At 37.3% G+C, this 19,982-nt stretch overlaps 1 protein-coding gene across 1 annotated transcript in view; it reads right to left on the bottom strand.

Annotated features, from left to right (window-relative positions):
- Nucleotides 1–3,208: 3,208 nt before the first annotated feature.
- TRPM1 (transient receptor potential cation channel subfamily M member 1) overlaps nucleotides 3,209–19,982 on the bottom strand; it is a 101,095-nt gene continuing 84,321 nt past the window's right edge. Inside the window, exon 31 of the mRNA XM_041751111.1 lies at nucleotides 3,209–4,481. Within this exon, the coding sequence (XP_041607045.1) occupies nucleotides 3,209–4,481 (1,273 nt within the window). The remainder of the gene's footprint in view (nucleotides 4,482–19,982) is intronic.

Genomic DNA, 19,982 nt, shown 5'->3' with positions numbered 1-19,982 from the left:
ATTTTGAATTTTGGAAACCTAAATTGTGTAAGCCTATAGGATTCTCAAGATGATACAATATATATTCAGAAAATAAGCAATAATACAGTCTCAAAGGAGAGAACCACTTATGAGTTCAATTCTTAATTCCTCTTGATCAGTGTATATCAATGATCATGTATATCATGTATATCATGTATATCAATGATCAATGATCAAGTATAACAATGAGCTTACTTTCAGCTTATACAAATATAACATTTATGAGTGTGCCAGAATTTATGGTATATAAGAATAGCCTTAGTATATTTCTTACTGTGTTTTACACAGGGCAGAAATATGCTTCTAATTTATTTACTAAGACAATTTTTAAATTTTTATTTATCTGAGAAAGAGAGAGAATGAGAAAGAAAGCACAAGTGGGGAGAGGGAGAGTGAGAAGCAGACTCCCTGTTGAGCAGGGAGCCTGATGTGGGACTTAAACCCAGGACTCCGGGATTATGAACTGAACCAAAGGCAGGTGCTTAACTGACTGAGCCACCCAGGTATCCCTACTAAGGCAACTTTATAGTAAATGCTTTGAACATACACAGTGTTCCTATTTTAATTGTATTAGATATTAATAGATTTGATTAGATTGGATATTATTTCCTAACATATATCCTCTATATTTAGCAAACTTAGAATGACAGAGTAATAATATCATAAGCAAGCTAGCACAGTGCCTATATAATAGGCCCTCATTCAATATTTGAGCTATATTGAGTGGTAGAGTGCGTATATAGTATGATTTCAGGTATGCAAGACAGGTCCCTGCCATAGGTTCTGAAATTCCACCATTAGAATGTCCGTGGGTCTGTAAGATGAATATCTAAAGGAAAATATCACATCCCTTTCAGTCAACACCTCCATGGGCATCACAAATCTCATGAAACTTATGGGAATGGACTTGGCCCCATGGCAAGATAGGAGAGATCTCAGAAAGGGCAGGGGGGAGCTATGGAATGAATGCAGAAGTGGGAGTTCCAAAGATAAGGTTTGCCTTCTTCATATCCACTCTGTTGAACAGTCATAGGTTCTCCAGCTTATTCTGATAAACCCTTTTTTTCTAGAATGTGGCAAAGAGCTGAAAGTTTTCTTGGCACCAAAAGGAAAGATTTAGGAATGAGGTAAAATGTAATGAGTTAAGCATTGGGTCAAATAACACATGTAGTAGGACTGATTAAATTTTCATAGCAGCAATGTCCACAATAGCCAAACTGTGGAAGGAGCCATGATGTCCTTCGACAGATGAATGGATAAAGAAGATGTGGTCTATACAATGCAATATTGCTCAGCCATTAGAAAGGATGAATACCTACCATTTACAAGGCATTGATGGAACTGAAGGATATTATGCTGAGTGAAATAAGACAATCGGAGAAAAACAATTACTATATAGTTTTACTCATATGTGGAATGTAAGAAAGTGTAAGGGACCATAAAGGAAAGGAAGGAAACTGAGTGGGGAAAAATTAGAGAGGAAGACAAACCATGAGAAACTCCTAACTCTGGGAAACAAACGAAGTGTTGCATGCAGAAGGGGAGGTAGGTCAGGGGATAGGGTAACCAGGTGATGGGTACTAAGGAGAGCACATGATGAGATGAGCACTGGGTGTATATGCTGGCAAGTTGAATTTAAAATAAATAAATAAATAAATAAATAAATAAATAAATAAATAAATAAATAAAATTAAGATTAAGGAAATAAAATCAGCTCTATTAAAATAGGAAAAAACCTCTCAATGTAGCAGTAGCTTTGTTTATTAAGTAAATATTATCATTTCTTTCAAAGCCCCATCATCCATGCAATGGTATTCTAGTGCTTTTTGATAAATTCAGCCCGATTCAGGGATTTTTAACCTGATTATTAAAAATTTCAGTCTCATTTAGTTGTTAATTATCTCTGATCACTATCTTTATAGCTAACATAACTACGTAACTAACATAACTATGGTGAATCTCTCTCTCTTTTCCCTTGCTGGTTTTTGATGATGTGACAGTCCGAGAGTTTCACATGAGAATGAGAATGGGTGCAGTGGCTGTTTGGTGATTATCATCATTTCTATCTGACCTGCCTCCCCCCATGAGGGACTTCACTAAAGTAACAGTAGGCATATAACTCCAAGCGTGAAGGTGGCCTTCTATGTGTGCTCCAGGGACTCCCTGAGTCTCCCTGAGACTTCCCCAGAGAGACTTTTGGGAGAGAGTAAGGGCCGAGGATCCAACTCTAACTTCCATGAATGTTTAGTGGCCTATGTCCTAGCCAGAGGAGAGCCCTTTCTGTCCCTCTCTGCCCGTTTGTATTGTCAAGAGTGGTGGTGGTAGGCATGGCTTTAAGGGTTCCTAGACAACGGCTCCTGACATGAGCATGGGGGGCCTCAGCAGTCTGGTAGGTTTTTGAACTTACAAGCTGAAGCACAGCACCTTGTATTCTCAGCCATTAATGGTCTCTGAGATTTTCAACAATTCCCACCTTGATGATGTATGTATCTCTCAGGTTTTACCCACGGCTTTGGACAAACCACTGTATAGGCAGAAGTACAATTTTGTTGTGTTTGCTCTCAGGGACTCTATGACAACAGGAAAATGCACATTGGATACTTTATTTTTAAACATCAACAAAACCCCTGGTCACCCTAAACTATTACAGTATGATCTTTGACATAATCGTGTACTTTCTGTTTTCACTGTGTAATTGTAAAACATGAAATATTGAAACAGAAATTAGAAACCCATAAAAATATGATGCTGACGGCTCCTTTCCACTTCTTACTTCTTGTACCTCACAATTTTTTCTTCTCCTTCCTCTTCTTTATTCCATGTTTGCTTTTTCACATGTCTCTCTTTTTATTTATCCCTTTACTCCATTAGTAACCTACTGGTGGCACACAAAGACATTTCTTAGGCTACTTGGTGGCCTTCAGAAATAAAGAGATTATAGAATCTTTTACTGATTGAGGAATTTATTTTCACTGTCATTTGATCATACCCCAACTAAAAACAACCTAAGTTTACTAATACATGCTAGCAAAAAAGTACTTTACGTTTAGTGCATTACATTTTAAACCTGAAGTCCAAATTGCCAAACATTTTTAGTGAAAATGTTTTCAGAAATTGATGATTAGTTAGATGGCCAAGATGGCATTCATCAGTGATTTTGTTTTAAAAATCAAAGAAACAGAATATGTCAACATTCAGTTTCTGTGGAAGTTTTCTCTTGCTTGGCCTTCTGTTCTTCTGTCGTAATTCCAGACACAACTGCTAAGTTACTTACACTGCAGGCATGTCCTGATCTGTCTAGTTTGTCCTGAGTGGCTCTAGCTTTCCTAGGATGGCCATGTAAACTTTTTGACCTTAGAGATGGGAAACCCATGGTTTGGTCTGGTTTCACAGACAGTAAATTTTCCTTCTCAGTTCTGTCAGTTACAGCTACAGATAAATGAGAGATTTGAGGGACCATTTCAGACACACAGTTATCATCTTTGATATCGGTAAATTGCTCTTTATGCTCGGCTTGCATCACAGCTTCTGAGACAATGTAAGGGATGTCGGTACTTCGAGAACGTGTAATCTTTTGAACTTGATATTTCCATTCTGTCGTCCACTGCTGAACTGTGGAGGGGTGTGCTCGGTCCCTGATTGAACTGTACTCTGTATTCCAGTTGTTAACCCCACTGACCAGCTTTTGTCCACGGGAATATACAAAGCTTCTGGACTTCATGGTTTTATAAGCACTGAACGTTTCATCAGGATGATAGCGTGTCAACTTTGCTTCTTCCATGGGATAGGAAATTGTGCCTTCTATCTGTGTTGTTTCCACTGTTAGCTGAGGGTTCTGAAAATCTGATTTGTTCTGTCCGTACATAACATCTGTTTCATTTACAATTGGGGGAATAGTTTCTTCCCTTTTGGAGTCTACCTGCCTTCCATCATCTTTGGCTGAAATCCCAATATCTGGACCTAATTTCATTTCTGAAGCATTTTTGACGTTGTCTAATGCAAGTTGACTGCAGTCTGGTGTTGCTGGTGGACTTGTGCTGGATAAAAGGTGAAGGCTGCCCTGACGCTCTGGTACCAGATGCATTTTTGACTCCTTATCTTCCTTCATTCGGAAGGAACAGGCTTTTTTCCTGAATCCTGTCCCTGGTGGCATGGAGAGAGAAGCATCCTCATACAGCAACTCCTCTCCATTAAAATGGTATCTATACATGTTGTAGCCATCGGCACTATTGATACTGCTTTGTCTTAGGAGATAAGTTGCATCACATTCAGAAGAAGCTCGGGACCGTGTCTGTATCAGGTCCGTCCTATCAATTCCTGCGAGATTTTCAAGAGCATTCACCATTCTGTTAGACAGTTCTTCCAGCTGAGAAAGTCGAAGGTCAACAGTCTGTAGGGACGTCTTCATAAAATTTTCTCTTTCGTTGATTTCTTCCAATCTCATTGACATGTTTTCAACTCTGGTGAACACAAAGGGATAGATTTATTACCCTGAGATGAACTAAATATTAAAAACAAAAGTATAATGTCATTATTGTCATATGATTTTTTGTCTTTTGAGAATCATGATTGCTCATTGGGCATATTTTCAAACTTCAAACTACTTCATACTTCAAACTACTAAAAATGACTGTGAGGAGCATTAGAAAGTAACAGAAATACAGTTAACACACAGTGCATACTATTTACCATTCATGGCTCTAAACGTCTTATATATTTGCTAATAAGTACTTACTATGGCACTGTTCTAGGCTAGTTTAATCTTCACAACAGCCCTGTGAAGTAAGCATTATTATCATCATCCCCATTTTAATGAGGTAATCAAGTCATAGTGTAAATAATTTGTCCAAGGTCACATGGCTGGTAAGCAATGGAGCTGCGCACAGTGTACTTTTGAATGCACACAATGTACCTCTAACATTTGCTCCAGCTTTTGTCTCTTAGCTGGTACATCATGTTGCATTTGAGAATAAGGGAAGATACTAGCACTTAGGTTTTTGAGGTTTGAATATAGCTGTCAGCAATTAATGGTTATGAGGGTAAAATTAATTAAAATCCTATTTGAAGTTCAGGAGATTCAGAAGATGAATTGTTAGTAATTTAGTACAGCTTATCAGATGGTTTACTTAAGGGACAAGAGGTCATTTAATTATCAGAAGAATTACTGCTAACTTTAAATTGCTCATTATATTTAATAATTAGTAATTCCTTAATGGGTTCTTTTAAAAAAGATCATGGCTGGGGATCCCTGGGTGGCTCAGCGGTTTAGCGCCTGCCTTTGGCCCAGGGCGCGATCCTGGAGTCCCAGGATCGAGTCCCACGTCAGGCTCCCGGCTTGGAGCCTGCTTCTCCCTCCTCCTGTGTCTCTGCCTCTCTCTCTCTCTGTCTATGATAAATAAATAAATAAATCTTTAAAAAAAAAAAAAAGGATCATGGCTGATTATAAATATCTGCTGTCAGATTTTTAACTCCTAGAAGATCAGGCAACAACTTATGAAACCACAGTGTTGTTGGAACTAAAGCCTGCTGGTATAGACTATGTTTTATGTTTCAAAAAAACATACAATATGAATTTTTTCAACCAGTTCATGAAAGTTAACTCTTAAGAGGCAGAAGTACGCCCCACAGCTAGCACTGCCTTCTAAAGGTTGAATTTGGGGCACCTGGGTGGCTCAGTTGGTTGAGCGTCCGACGCTTGATTTTGACTCAGGTCACGACCTCAGGGTCACGAGATGGAGCCTCTCCCTCCTCGGCTCACACTCAGCGGGGAGTCTGCTTGGGATTCTCTCTCCCACTCCCTCTGTGCTTCCCTCCCCCAACCCCACTCACACATGCACCTACTATCTCTCTCTCTCTCTCTCTCTCTCTCAAATAAGTAAGTAAGTCAATAAATAAATAAATAAATTTTAAAATAAAAATAAAATTTGAATTTGCTCCTCAGGACATGGTAGGGGTGGGCAATGTGAATCATGGCTCCCAGGCAGAAGCCTCTGGACTCTGAGCCAGCAGTGTGGTGCTCTGTTTCAGCAGGTTCATCCCTGGGTGAAGACCAATGCTTCAGTCTGATTCTGTCATACTTCGTTTTTTTCCCCACCTTCTGATCTTTTCTTAGAAGCATACAGGCAGTCTCTAGGGCCACCCAGTTTGCACTGAGTCTGTGTCTAGCAGGTCCTTGCTACCTTCTTTACATATCCTTATAAATCCTTTCACCTGTTCTCCTTGCTTCCCGCTTACCCATGTCCTGAATGCTTGCTGCTCTTTTCTGCACTAAGTTTCTTCTGACTATGTCTCCTGTGTTTTCCTTACTCCCTGCTACCTCTGTGGTTACCCTTCCCTACATTCTTCTAGAGCTGCTTTTGCCAATGCTGTGCTTCTGTTGGCCACATTGACAGCTGCACTCTGATGTGTGGGAGGGTCCTTGGCTTCTATTCTTAACTATTTTTTTATGGAGGAAAAGACTATTTATATGTCCCCTAGGAAACCACATCATTTGAGCAGGAAGGGTCTGGCTTCCTGGAAATTCGCCACGAGGAGGACCAAATTCACTGTGTATGAGAAGTCCTGACTTCTGTACCATAGATACTACAGGTTCTAAGGGTTCTTTCTTCTCTTGCATTTCAGGGAAAAAAAGAACTTTTGCTATAAACTTACATTACTTCAAGTAAGACTTGATTTTCTCGGTTAAATGTAATGTCATCTTGCTTACTTCAAATCTGTTACCCTCAATGATTCCTTTTGTGTTAAGATCCATAATCTCCTTTGTAAAGTCAAACTTGAGATCCTTTAACAAATACTACATTAAGAGATAATGCAGCTGTACAAACTTTGAAAAATAAATACACTGGTAGAATATAGATAAGTATCTCTCCTTTCATCATTTATAATTCTCTGCCTTTGTTTTTCCTGTATTACCTAATTCAGATAACAGCATTGCCAGCCACTCATACATGAAAAGGAAACTTGCTATTTGTCACAACATGAATGGACTGAGAGGGTATTATGCTCAATGAAGTAAGTCAGAGAAAGACAAATACCATATGATTTCACTTGTAGGAGAATCTAAAAAAGAAAACATATGAACAAACAATAAAATGAAAACAGATCCCTAAATGCAGAGAACAAACTGGTATTACCAGAGAGGAGGGGGAGGGAGGATGGGCAAAATGGATGAAGGGGAGGGGGGAGTACAGGCCTCTGGTTATAGAATAAGCCAAGGAGAGGGAAGGTACATACTCAGTAGTACTATACTAGTGTTGTGTAATGACAGATGGTAGCTACACTGGTGGTGAGCAGAGCATAACATATAGAATTGTCAGATCACCTTTGTACACCTAACACTCGTGTAACATTGTGTGTCAACCACACTTAAATAAAAAAACAAAAAGGAAATCTCAAAGTCATCTGATTCTTTAGTCTCCCTTACTGTTACTCTGCCTCCCTACTTCAACCCTTGCATTGAATAAGCTACCAATCTCCATAGTGGGGTAGGACTACTCTGCAGGTATCTCTAAATTTCCACCTGTTCCTTCTGCCACTCCCTTAGTTGAAACTGTGGAAGAAATAATGTTTCATGATGTGGTTTCGATTAAGAAAAATTATTAGATGCTTATTTCAACTTTGTAGACAGTTGCTGCAATGGAGACAACAAAGTTTAAATGGTTGTACCTAATCAAGGGACACTGTATTGAGTTTTTATAGTATGTATGAGAGGAGAAAGAAATAAATGAGTTTAAGTTCACTTATATCTGAAATGATAAACAAAAAGGATGGATAAGGAACCATCTCCTGTGCTAGCCATATTTTGTGACTTCCCACAATAACTTAAGACATTTCACAAATCTTGACATCCATGTGAAGAGTGATTTCCATTTCAGATGTGGAAAGACAGGCTAGCTAGGAAACACTTTGACAAGAGTCCCAGGTCTGTTGACACACTGAGTGACAGGAAAACATATAAGAGAAGTCTGTCATTTCTCATAGAGCAAGATATGAACTTTCTTACTAAGTCTTAATTCTGCTTTTCTTTCAGCATAGAGTGAAATATTTTTCAGCATAGCACAGAATAAAAAGCTATTCTCAGGCTAAGTGATTCGGTCTTAAAAATATTTTCCTTACATGCCATATTTCTAATTTTACATTTTCTTTTTTGAATTTTTCTCTTAGAAATTTTCATACAGTAAATGGACTATTTCTTCTTTTAGTATTCAGTTGTATGAATCATCCACTGGGTAACTTTAAGATGTCAAATGTGTTGATACATTTATATATGTCAATGGGATTAACACTGTAGTGTTAGCTAACACCTTTATAATGTCACATAATTATCCTCTATTTTTTGTGGTAGGAGCAATTAAGATCTAGTATTTTAGCAATGCTTAAGTTAATAATACAGTATTTTCTTTACTATAACCACTATGTTGTACAGTAGACCTCCAGGACTTATTTATTTACTGGTTGCAAGTTTGTACCCTTAAAAAACATATCCTCAATTCCCATGGTAACCCCTGTTCTACTCTCTATTCTACTATTTTTATGACTTTAGCTTTTGCTGATACCACATGTAGATGAGATCATACAGCATTTCTCTTTCTCTGTTTGACTTATTTCACTTAAACCTCATGACCCCAAGGGCCATCCATGTTGGCACAAGTGGCAGGGTTTCTTTCTTTGTCGTGGCTAAATACTATTTCACTGTATATATAAAACCATGTCTTCTTCATCCATTCATCTGTTGTGGACAGACCTAGGCTATTACAATAATGTTGCAATAAACATCAGAGTGCATTTATCTCCTGATACTCTGTTTTCATTTCCTTTGGATATGAGGAAAGAGACGCAAGATGGAGGAAGAGTAGGGGTTGGAGATGTACCCAGCAGTGGAATTACTGGATCATCTGATAGTTCTATTTTTAAATTTTTGAGGAAACTCTGTATCATTGTTCATAGTGGCTGAACCAATAAGTTTTCATTTCATATCTAGAGAATACAGTGAGTGTATGTTTAGTTTTATAAGAAACTGTCAAACTGTCTTTCAGAGTGGCTGTACCATTTTATAGTATATATCTTCAAGTTTACAGATTCCTTCCTCTCTCATCTCTGATGAGATGATGCTATGGAGGCTAGCCAGTGAAATTTTAATTTCACTTACTATATTTTTTAGTTCTAAACTTTTCATTGGTTCTTTTTTATATCATCTTTTTTTTTTTTTTTTAATTTACGATAGGCACACAGTGAGAGAGAGAGAGGCAGAGACGCAGGCTCCATGCACCGGGAGCCGGACGTGGGATTTGATCCCGGATCTCCAGGATCTCGCCCTGGGCCAAAGGCAGGCGCCAAACCGCTGCGCCACCCAGGGATCCCAATATATCATCTATTTTTTTCCAAGACTTTCTATCTTTCCATTAGTTTCAACATTCTTTGCCATTATGTTCAAGCACTTTTATAATAGTTACTTTAAAGTCTATCAAATAAAAAAAAATAAAGTCTATCAAATAATTCAAACATCTGCACTACCTTGGCCTTGACATTTATTGACTTTTTTTCACCAGGTAAATTGAGATTTTTCTGAATTTTTCATATTCTAAATTATTTTAGATTATATTGTAGACATTTTTAATACTATGTTGTATGACACAGAGTCCTGTTTAAATCTCATGAAGAATGTTGATATTTTTCTTTTAGCAGTTGACTGACCTGGTTAGGCTCAAGATGCCAGTTCCACCATAATTTTTGTGGGCTATGATTCCAATTTCAGTTCAATTTTCAAAATCTTAGCAGTGCTTTTGGAATCTGTCCTGTGTGTGTGCAGCCCAGTGATCAGTTTGGGATCTTGGTAGTGGTCTATTTATTAGTTCAGTACTCAATGCTTTTGACATCTTTCTTCTTCTTCTTTTTCTAAAGATTTTATTTATTCATGAGAGACACAGAGAGAGAGGCAGAGACATAGACAGAGGGAGAAGCAACCTCTGTGCAGGGAGCCCAATGCAGGACTCGATCCCAGGACTCCAGGATCACAGCCTGAGCCAAAGGCAGATACTCAACCACGGAGCAACCCGGGCATCCATCTTTTTAAATACAGGCATTTTCAATTAATGCCTGTATTAAATTTAGTTTAATTTAAAACGTTTTAATTTAACAGGCATTTAAGTAATTAATACAGAATAATTACTGTTTTTGTAATTATTCTCAGTACTGCTTTTGCTGTGTACTATAAGTTTGAGTTAGGTTGTGTTTTCAGTTTTATTCATCTTAAAGTATACTTTTTCTTTCTCTTTAAAAAAATTTTTACATTGTTGTAAAATACATGTAACATAAAATTTACCATCTTAACCATTTTTCAATGTACAAATGTATAGTTCCGTGGCATTTAGTACATTCACACTGTTGTCCAGCTTCAAAGTACTCTCTAATTTCCCTTATGATTTCTTCTTTGATTCATTGGTCATTAAAGTGTTGTTTAATTTTCATATATTTGTGAATTTTCCAAATCTCCTTTTGTTATTAATTTATTATCTTATTCATTGTGGTCAGAGTAAACACTTTGATTAATTTCAGTCTTTTAGAAATTTGGTGAGATTTGCTATATGGCCTAACATACGGTGTATCTTGGATAATGTTCCACATGCTCTTGAGAAGAATGCATATCCTGCTGTTGTCGAGTAAAGTATTCTGTTATGCTGAGTTGGCCTATAGTATTATTCAAGTCTTTTATTTTTTTACATCTTTTGTCTAGTTATTCTATTATTAATGTGAGATATTAGAGTCTCCAACTATTACTGTAGACCTGTCTGCGTCTCCCTTTAATTCTGTCAGTTTCTGCTTCATATATTATGAAGCTCTACTATTAGATGCATATATTTATAATTATTCTCTTTGATAGGTTGACCATTTTATCATAATTTAATGTCCTTTTTAAAAATTTAATGTCCTTCTTTGTCTCTATTAACAATTCTTGTCTGAAAACCTGTTTTGTCTGATATTAGTATACTTATCATAGCTATACTAATTTTTTAAAGATTTATTTATTTATTTGAGAGATAGAGAATGTGAAGGGGGAGGGGCAAAGGGACGAGGAAAAGAACCTCAACCAGACTCCTCACTAAGGGTGGAGCCTGATGTGGGGCTTGATCCCAGGATCCTAACTGAACTCAAGAATCAGCCACTTAACCAACTGAGCTACCCAGGTGCACCACAGCTATACTAAATCTGATGACTGTTTATGTGGAGTATCTTCCATACTTTTACTTTCAAACTACAGTCTGACAGTCTTTGTGCTTTGAGAGTTTAATCCATTTATATTTAATATGATTACTGATAATGTAGAATTTACCCCTATCACTTTACTATTTGTTTTCTACATGTCTTATGTCTTTTTTTGCTCAGTTCCTCAAGTACTACCTTCTTCTGTGTTAAATAGACATTTTCTTTCTTTTTTTTAAAAAGAAAATTTACTTATTTTTGAGAGAGAGAGGGTGAGTGAGAGAAAATAAGGGAGAACATAAGCCTGGCTGGGACAGGGGGGGCAGACTCCCCACTGAGCAGGGAGCCTGATATAGGGCTTGATTCCAGGACCTTAGGATCATCACCTGAGCCAAAGGCAGACACCCAACTGACTGAGCTATGCAGGTGCCCCTTAAATAGACATTTTCTAGTGTACCATTTTAATTCCCTTTTCATGTCTTTTGTCATGTATTTTTTAGCCATTTTCTTAGTGGTTGCCCTAGAGACTATAATGAACATCTTAATTTATGACAATCTAGTTCAAATTAGTGCCAATTTAATTTCAATAGTATTAAAAATATGCTCTTTTAAAGTTCATTCCTTCCTCCTTTACTTTATGCTGTTGTCACAGATTATGTCTTTACATGTTGTGTGTCCATCAATGTAGATTTGTAATTATAACTTTATACAGTTATCTTTTAAATCACATAGAAAATAAAAAAATAGTTACAAGCAAAAAATACATTTATAATGTCTTTTATACTTTTCTATGTAGTTACCTTATAATGTCTTTTATACTTATGTATGTAGTTATGGTGCTTTTTATTTCTTCATGTAGATTTTAGTAGTCTGGTGAACTTTCATTTCTACCCAAAGGACTTCTTAGTATCTCTACTAGGGCAGGTCTAGTAGTTACAAATTCTTTCAGTGTTTGCTATCTGTGAATATCTTAATTTCTCCTTCATTTTTTGAAACACTGTTTTGCTAGATACACTATTCTTGGTTAATAGTCTTTTTCTTTCAGCACTTTGAATATTTCATCCCTCTGCCTTCTGGGCTCCCGGATTTCCAGCGAGAGGTCAGCCTTTTATTTTATTGAGGATGCTTTGTGTGTGATGAGTTGCTTTTCTCTTGATTCTCTCAAGATTTTTTCCTTTGGCTTATGACAGTTTGATGACTATTTAAATAAGTGTGGATGTCTTTGAGTTTATTTTACTTGGATCACTTCTTGGCCTTTTGAATAAGATCAAGTGAAGTTTATTTTACTGGGAGTTCATTGAACTTCTATGTGTAAATTCATATTTTTCATCAAATTTGGGAAATCTTTGGCCTTTATTTATTGAGATATTTTCTGCCACTTTCTTTTTTGTTTCCTTCTGGCACTCCCATTATGTGTATGCTATCATGCTGATGGTATTCCACTGGTCTCTGAGAATCTGTTCATTCTTTTTTATTTCTCTTCCTTAGACTGGATAATCTCAACTGATTTATCTTCAAGTTTACTAATTCTTTCTTCTGCCTGCTCAGCTATGATTTTGAGACTCTATAGTAAAATTTTCCTTTCAGTTACTTTCAGTTACTTTACAATTCCAGAATTTCTGGTTCTTCACCTTCTCCTTCTCTTTCCTCTTCTTAAATATAATTTCTGTCTCTTTATTTGTATTCTCTATATGGTGAGACATCATTCTCAACTTCCCTGTAGATCTTTAGAGATGGTATTCTTTAGCTCTTTGAATGTGTTTACAATAACTGATTTAAAGTCTTTGTCAGGGGCAGCCCAGGTGGCTCAGCAGTTTAGTGCCACCTTCAGCCCGAGGCATGATCCTGGAGACCCAGGATCCAGTCCCATGTCAGGATCCCTGTGGGGAGCCTGCTTCTCCCTCTGCCTGTGTCTCTGCCTCTCTCTCTCTCTCTCTCTCCTCTCTGTATATTCTAGTGAATAAATAAATAAAATCCTTAAAAAAATAAATGTCAGAAAGTCCAACATCTGGGATTTCTTAGGGCCAGTTTCTTTTATTGCCTTTTCCCTAGGTGTGGACCATACTGTCTTCTTTCTTTGCATATCTTTTTATTTAAAACTGGACATTTTGAGTAATATTGCATGGCAACTCTGGAAGTCTGATTCTCTTTCTTCCCCAGGGTTTGTTAATTATTGATTCATACTATAGTAGTTGTTGCTTATTTAGTGACTTTTCTGAAATGATTCTATAAAGCCTGTATTCTTTATAGTGTGTGGCCACTGAAATTCTATTCTGTTAGCTCAGTGGTCAGCTAATGATTGAACAGAGAATTCCTTAAATCTCTGGAATTAAAAAAAAATCTCCCAGTCTTTGTTGAGGGGTTCTGTGCATGCACATCATCAACACTCAGCCAGAGTTTGCATCTTTGTCTTAGCCTTCACTTCCTGTTTTCACAGAGCCTTTAGGTCAGCTAGAACGGGAAGCTTTCTGTCTTCTCAGTTTTTTCTGAGCATGTGCACAGACATATGCATGCATATGGCCTTCTAGGTTCCCAGGAATATGTTAGAACTTTTCAAAGCCTTATGGACATCTCATCTCATTTCCCAGCCTTTTTTCTGAAGCTTTTGGTTAGTCTCATTTACCCCAACTCTGTTATTTATCACCTTGGGGAGTAGGGACCAAAACATTCGCATGTAAATGTTTGTGACAAATGCCCTCTCCGTATCCCCACCTCGGCTAGCAGTTTTATTTAGCCTTGGTCTAGTTCCAAGTCAAGGGAAATTAAGGTAAGTCTTTTGAACCAATCTTTCAGGGAGCGACCAGACAGGTCAAAATAGATAATTGCAACTTTTTGTGGATGTGGTTCTTTCTGCTTCCACTAGTACCAGGAATTCAGCCTGTTATTTTCATGGCTGCCAGTGAACTGAGGAGTGGGGGATGGGACTAGGTAAACTGAAATGCACAAAGCTCACTTAAAAAAATATTAAGCCATGTTTCTTGAGTAAGCACTTCACAAATTGTTACAAGCCATTGGTTCATTTCCATCTTTCTAAAAAGTTGATTCCAAAAGTTTTGACAGTTTTATTGTTACTTTTATGGAGTTATCCAAGAGTTCCTTACTCTACCATTTTGTGTTCACTTTGTCTTTCTCAATCCTTTAGGGATGCTAATAAAGAGCAGAACCACACACACACACAAATACACGTGCACGCACACACACTTGCACACACACAAATACACACAGTTTGGGGGTGAGCTCTTAAGATCATAAGCAACTTTGTAGGGTTACTTTTGCAAGTTCATTCCTCCCTACAATCTCCTAGGTGTTTCCAGTATCTTGGAGCTCCCCTTTTCCAACCTCCATTAAAAAATCTGGGGCTTTAATTAATTTACTCTGCGTTTCACTTCCACAACTATGCCTGCTTCCAGGGCCAAGTGGCAGGAGGAGAAAGAGCAAGAAAGCAAAAAGAAAGAATTGGTCCCACTTTCTTGATTCTTGATGCAATAGGTAGAGACTTTACTGGACCACTGGATCTCTTACAACTGACTCAGCAGAACAATAGGAAGGGAAAGAAGGCACTCTTTGAATAAGCAAGATGAGGTCTCACTATAATTTACTTTAATATTAAAAGATATACGACCTCATTTTATACCCCAGGCTGATAAAGCAAAAAGTGTTAGTTATTAGGAATAGCCTCCTTGCCTCCAATGGCTTCTTGCTCCAATCCAAAACAGTAACACAGGTACTCAATCATGTCACCCCTTGCTTAAAAACAGTAGCAGTAAAAAAAAACAAAAAACAAAACAACAACAAAAAAACACTAGCAGTTTCTCATAACACTTAAGATTAAAAATCAAATTTTATTACAATGTTGGATACCAAGGAGTGTGTTAAAAGGAAACCTTATCATCTCCACTTGTATATTTCTATGATAGAAACAGTTGGTACTGTCTCAGCATCATGTAAAGTGTCATGTAAATGCAGCTTCAGGTTTTCCCTTCCAATTTCTTAGCAGCCCTTAACCTCATCCTATAAAGATTTTTGTTTCTTGGGGTGCCTGGGCAGCTCAGTCAATTAAGCATCTGCCTTCGGCTCAGGTCATGATCCCAGAGTGGTGGGATCAAGCTCTGGTGTCTGGCTCCGTGCTCAGTGGGGAGCTTGCTGCTCCCCTTCCTCCTCCCTAGCTCATGTTCTCTCTTGGTATCTCTATCACTATCTCTGTCTCTCTCTCAGATAAATAAATACTATCTTCAAAAAAAGATTTCTTGGGCAGCCCCGGTGGCTTAGCAGTTTAGCGCTGCCTTCAGCCCAGGGCGTGATCCTGGAGACCCAGGATCAGTCCCATGTCAGGCTCCCTGCATGGAGCCTGCTTCTCCCTCTGCCTGTGTCTCTGCCTCTCTCTATATATCTCTCAATCTCTCTCTCTCTCTCTTTCTCTCTCTGTGACTCTAATAAATAAATAAAATAAAAAAAAAAAGATTTCTTTTTCTTATATACATTCAAGACTTTTCAGAATCTGGCCCCCAGCCTCCCTTTCTGTCTCATCTTGTTGTTCATCCTCAAATTTGCTTCACAAACATTCCATCATCATCAAGATGGAAAACTAAAATTCTTCTAGAACTTGAGAACCCCAAACGCCAGGGCACATGATGACCTCAGTTTGAGAAAACTTGTTCTAGAACTTGCTACCTCTGATATTTATAGAACCAGATGAATGAAAGCTGCCATGGTGATGCCAGGGATCCCAGCCATTGTAGATAAAATTATGTTGCTATCCTGGCTTCTAATATTTAATTAGATTAACATGACCGTATTGTTTATTATTTTTCAAAACAATACTTATTTTATAAAATAGGTCAGTATTTGCTTTTGAGATTTTCAAATCCTTTGGTCAAATTACTTATAACTATTATTCTTGTATGACTAGTATTTGGTTCAAAGAGACTATTTCTTTGGATAGCATTTTTGTGCTACAAATGCACTGTCTTAGACTGAAATACTGATTTCTTACAGATCTACTTCTATACAATTTCACCAATTTGAATTCATGGCTTCTCTAATTATTTCTGTTTGAATTTACATATAGATCACTAAGTAGATTCACTAGGTTTTATTTCACACAGCATGGTGGCATTCCCTTCGCAGCAAAAATTCTTCCATTTAGAATACTTTGGAAAAGTCACTAAGGCCATTTTTCTAACTACCAAACATCTGAATTTCAGCTGGCAGGCCAGAAGAACAATTCATGAGGGTTAACCTTTTATATCAGAGGAAACTAGAACCAAGTGAAATCTATAAACTGGCTGGACCCAAAGTAATCATTCTCCTGTCTTTGAATAAAATTTAAGCCGCACTTGATTTATGACAATATTTGCCCTGTCTTTTGCTACTTTATGTCTCCTACTAAAATCACTGAGAGTCCAGAACCTAACTGGTTTTATCGGTCCTAGTTAATAATAGCTAAATTTGTTACCTTCACATTTCTGTTTGATTCAGAGATTAGCTCAGATTAGTCTACAGGATTTTCTGTTCAAAGCCCACATTCCCTCACCAGTCTCAAAATCTGGCACATATATTATTCTACTTGTTTTGTAAATTAAGAAAATGAGAGATAACTATACCAGATTAGAAACTGACATTGCACATCAGGACTCTTTTTGTTTTAGCTTGTTTTCAAGAAAAAAAGAAGGGCTGTTTATGATCAATATTTTGTTAACTTCAGGATTCTTTTTGAGATGTGTCCATATTCATGTTAGGGATGAAGTGCTCCATCAGCTCCTCTTTATTATACATCTGTCACCAGTGACAATAAACAGCAATTAACAACCATAGTAGCATGATGGTGTTGTGAGAATTAAGTGAAATTGTGTCAGTGAAAGCACCTTGTGAGTTGTAAATGCTATGCAAGTGTAAAATAATGTGACCATGTGAAGTAGGTGTGATTGCAAATCTCCAGATGCTTTCATCTGTATCTTCATACATCTATTATCTAGGATATTTCGTTTTGGACATTATGCAACTAAACCTGAATGTAGCTTAATTAGAACACATTTTTTTAAGGCATTGTAAATAATGTTTTCCATTTCATTCAAATAAGAGGCACAACAGTATATAAATTTGTGGCACTTTTGTGGTAACTTCCAAGAGAATACTTATATATGGCATAACTTTATTGGAATTTCATAGACTCTTATCTATTAAATATAAGGCCCAAATTCATGGTCTCATGATAAGAGTCCATGTGTGTGTTTCTTAAAACCAAGAACTTAGATATTTGGAGTTCTGTAGTAAGCTAGTTACTAAAACCTGTTTTATGTGCAGTCATCTTTTCAAGTGCAATCATTACCCTTCACCTGCAAGGCATCTTATAAATTATATGGGAATATTTCCTTAATGATAGAGTTCAATGTTAACCTAAAAACATAATGTTACTGGAAATCCAGTTTATACTTGAAGAAACCCATGTTTCAAGGTTGCATGGTATTCTATATTGAGTTTTTAGAGTATTCTTACCCTGTAATTTTATTCCAGGTCTACAGATCATAAACTTGTCTGATCTAGTCCAAATTTTATATCCAGCTATTTTAATTTCTATCTACTTCTTCATATGAGGCTGCCTTTTAAGCTTAGTAATTATAGTGAGAACACTCAGGATGGAACTTGGTTGTGCTTACTTACAGAGTATTTATACGTGAAAGACTAAACAAAGATCAAGACTTAAGTCTGAAATCTTCCAGCTTTCTCATTGTTTTTAATAAACAAAATACTGAAGACTTACCAAAAGAATGTTAAACTCTACAGGATTTTAGCTCTAGGCTAAAATCATCATTTATATATACCAACATGGCCATACTTCAGATATCCTTGGTTTCTAAAATTCAAGTCATCTAAGTCATTAGCCTTTTCTGGCTATATTCCACTTGTCTTGTTCAGGCAAGACTCTGATCAACCACTCACTGAAGCTCTTAGTGATATCCTAGGTTCTCTCTCCCTTCCAGCATAGTCGTGTCATTTTGCCACTAGAGCTCAACAGCTGGGCAGGGAAAAATGGTACCTTGAGGTAGTGTAATATGTTTATGCTACCATTTGCAAACACTAACATCATTGTGGTATCCCCACTGATTGGTTCTTGGGAACATAGGTCCCTTTCAGCCTCCTTTTTGCTATGCCCCATGCTCCATTCACTAACTGTATCCTTGCCCTTGGGTTCTAGAGAGTCACTGTTAAAGGTCATGGGAATCACCTTGACTTGGCCCAATACAAAATCATATTAGCTAATTTTACTTAGGTCCTCAGTATTCCTTCTGAGCAATCTCTTGGCTAGTTCCTTCCTATCATATTTTCCCAAAAGGTGAACTCAAATCCTCTCTAGTGGCTTCAAGTCTATAATGTTACCAGAGGGTACTCTTTCCCCATTCCTATCATTCTTCCTATGTGTCTGGACTTTATATTAGTGTGAAATTCTTGGCCTCTCTACAGTCCTTTATTTATTCTTGAGGAGGACTGATTTTCTGATTGGAGTTTGAAGACCACAACACCAGCTTGCTTTTCTCTCTCTCTTTGGGGGCCAGCTGCCTGCATAGAGCATGGATTCTTACTTTGTTTTGTTCATATGGTAAGCTTAGTGGGGAAAGCTGATTCTGCCTGTGAGAAGAGAGGCCAGCAGTTGCTTGTGACTGAGTGGCTATCGCTAATTCTGGCTAATTCTGTGTATTTGGCGAGAACTGAACCATATCCTCTGGCACATTTATTACTGTAAAGCCAATACTATTTTTATCTCTATCTGCCTGATGTCTGCATCTCTCGCTGAATTGGCTCTCAAAGTCAGGTAAGGAAAAGATGGTCATTTACCAGACACAAATTCTAACATTTAATCTCACCCCTTCCCCATAATCCAAGCAACTTTGACTCCTGTTAATTTCTGAGATTAAGACATTCAGATGGAATCTTCCCCAAACTTCTCTCCCATCACTACGTGTTTGTCTTTCTATGATCTTGTCTATATCAGAGGAATCACCCACCTCTTTTCTGAGACTCATCTCTCTTTCAGGTCTTCTTCCACTGACTATCTAATTTCTCTCCTTATTGTCTTTCTTGTTATGGTCTCTGTTACCAGCATCTCTTCTTGATCACTCAGGAAGAGGATGCCAAATAAGATCTCAAGACCAGAAATTGCTGCTTTCCTAATCAAGCCTAGAGGAAACCCAACACCTTAGCCCAGATCCACAAATACAACATGTGAGCATATGACCCAGAAGTTTTGGTGGAATCCAAACCTTCTATTATAGGTTTAGCTAGTCTGAGACCCATAGATGCTTAAATACAAGACCACAGCATTGAAAATGTATATTTTATGAATTATATAGCCTGCATACTTGAAAATATCATATATGCAAAATAAAATTTATGCAAATAGAAGATATGAATGAGTAAAGAAGAGATAGTAAGGAGGCAATGTTCACCATGTATTCCAAAAACCTATAACAATGTACTTGTTATAATTAAATATTAAGTTTGGTCCTAAGCTTCCTTGATGCCATGGAAAAAAGGAAAACATACTGGCTTACATAATTCTCATTGTTCAAGAAAAGGAAGTTGAATCTCTGATGAAATTATTTTAGAAAAGATTCTTTTCAACTCAGTTGTTCTTGAACCTGTGAACCAGGGGATGCCAAACCACAAAAGGAATGATGTGTTCAGCAGTGGATTTTTCAAGAGATACAGAGATGGCTTTCAAATTCTGATTGATAAAGATACATGTTACTAGGTATTAGTCTGAT

The sequence above is a fragment of the Vulpes lagopus genome, chromosome 4 (genome assembly GCF_018345385.1).
Source record: "Vulpes lagopus strain Blue_001 chromosome 4, ASM1834538v1, whole genome shotgun sequence".
Classification (NCBI taxonomy): domain Eukaryota; kingdom Metazoa; phylum Chordata; class Mammalia; order Carnivora; family Canidae; genus Vulpes; species Vulpes lagopus.
This window is presented reverse-complemented; position numbering and strand designations above follow the sequence as displayed.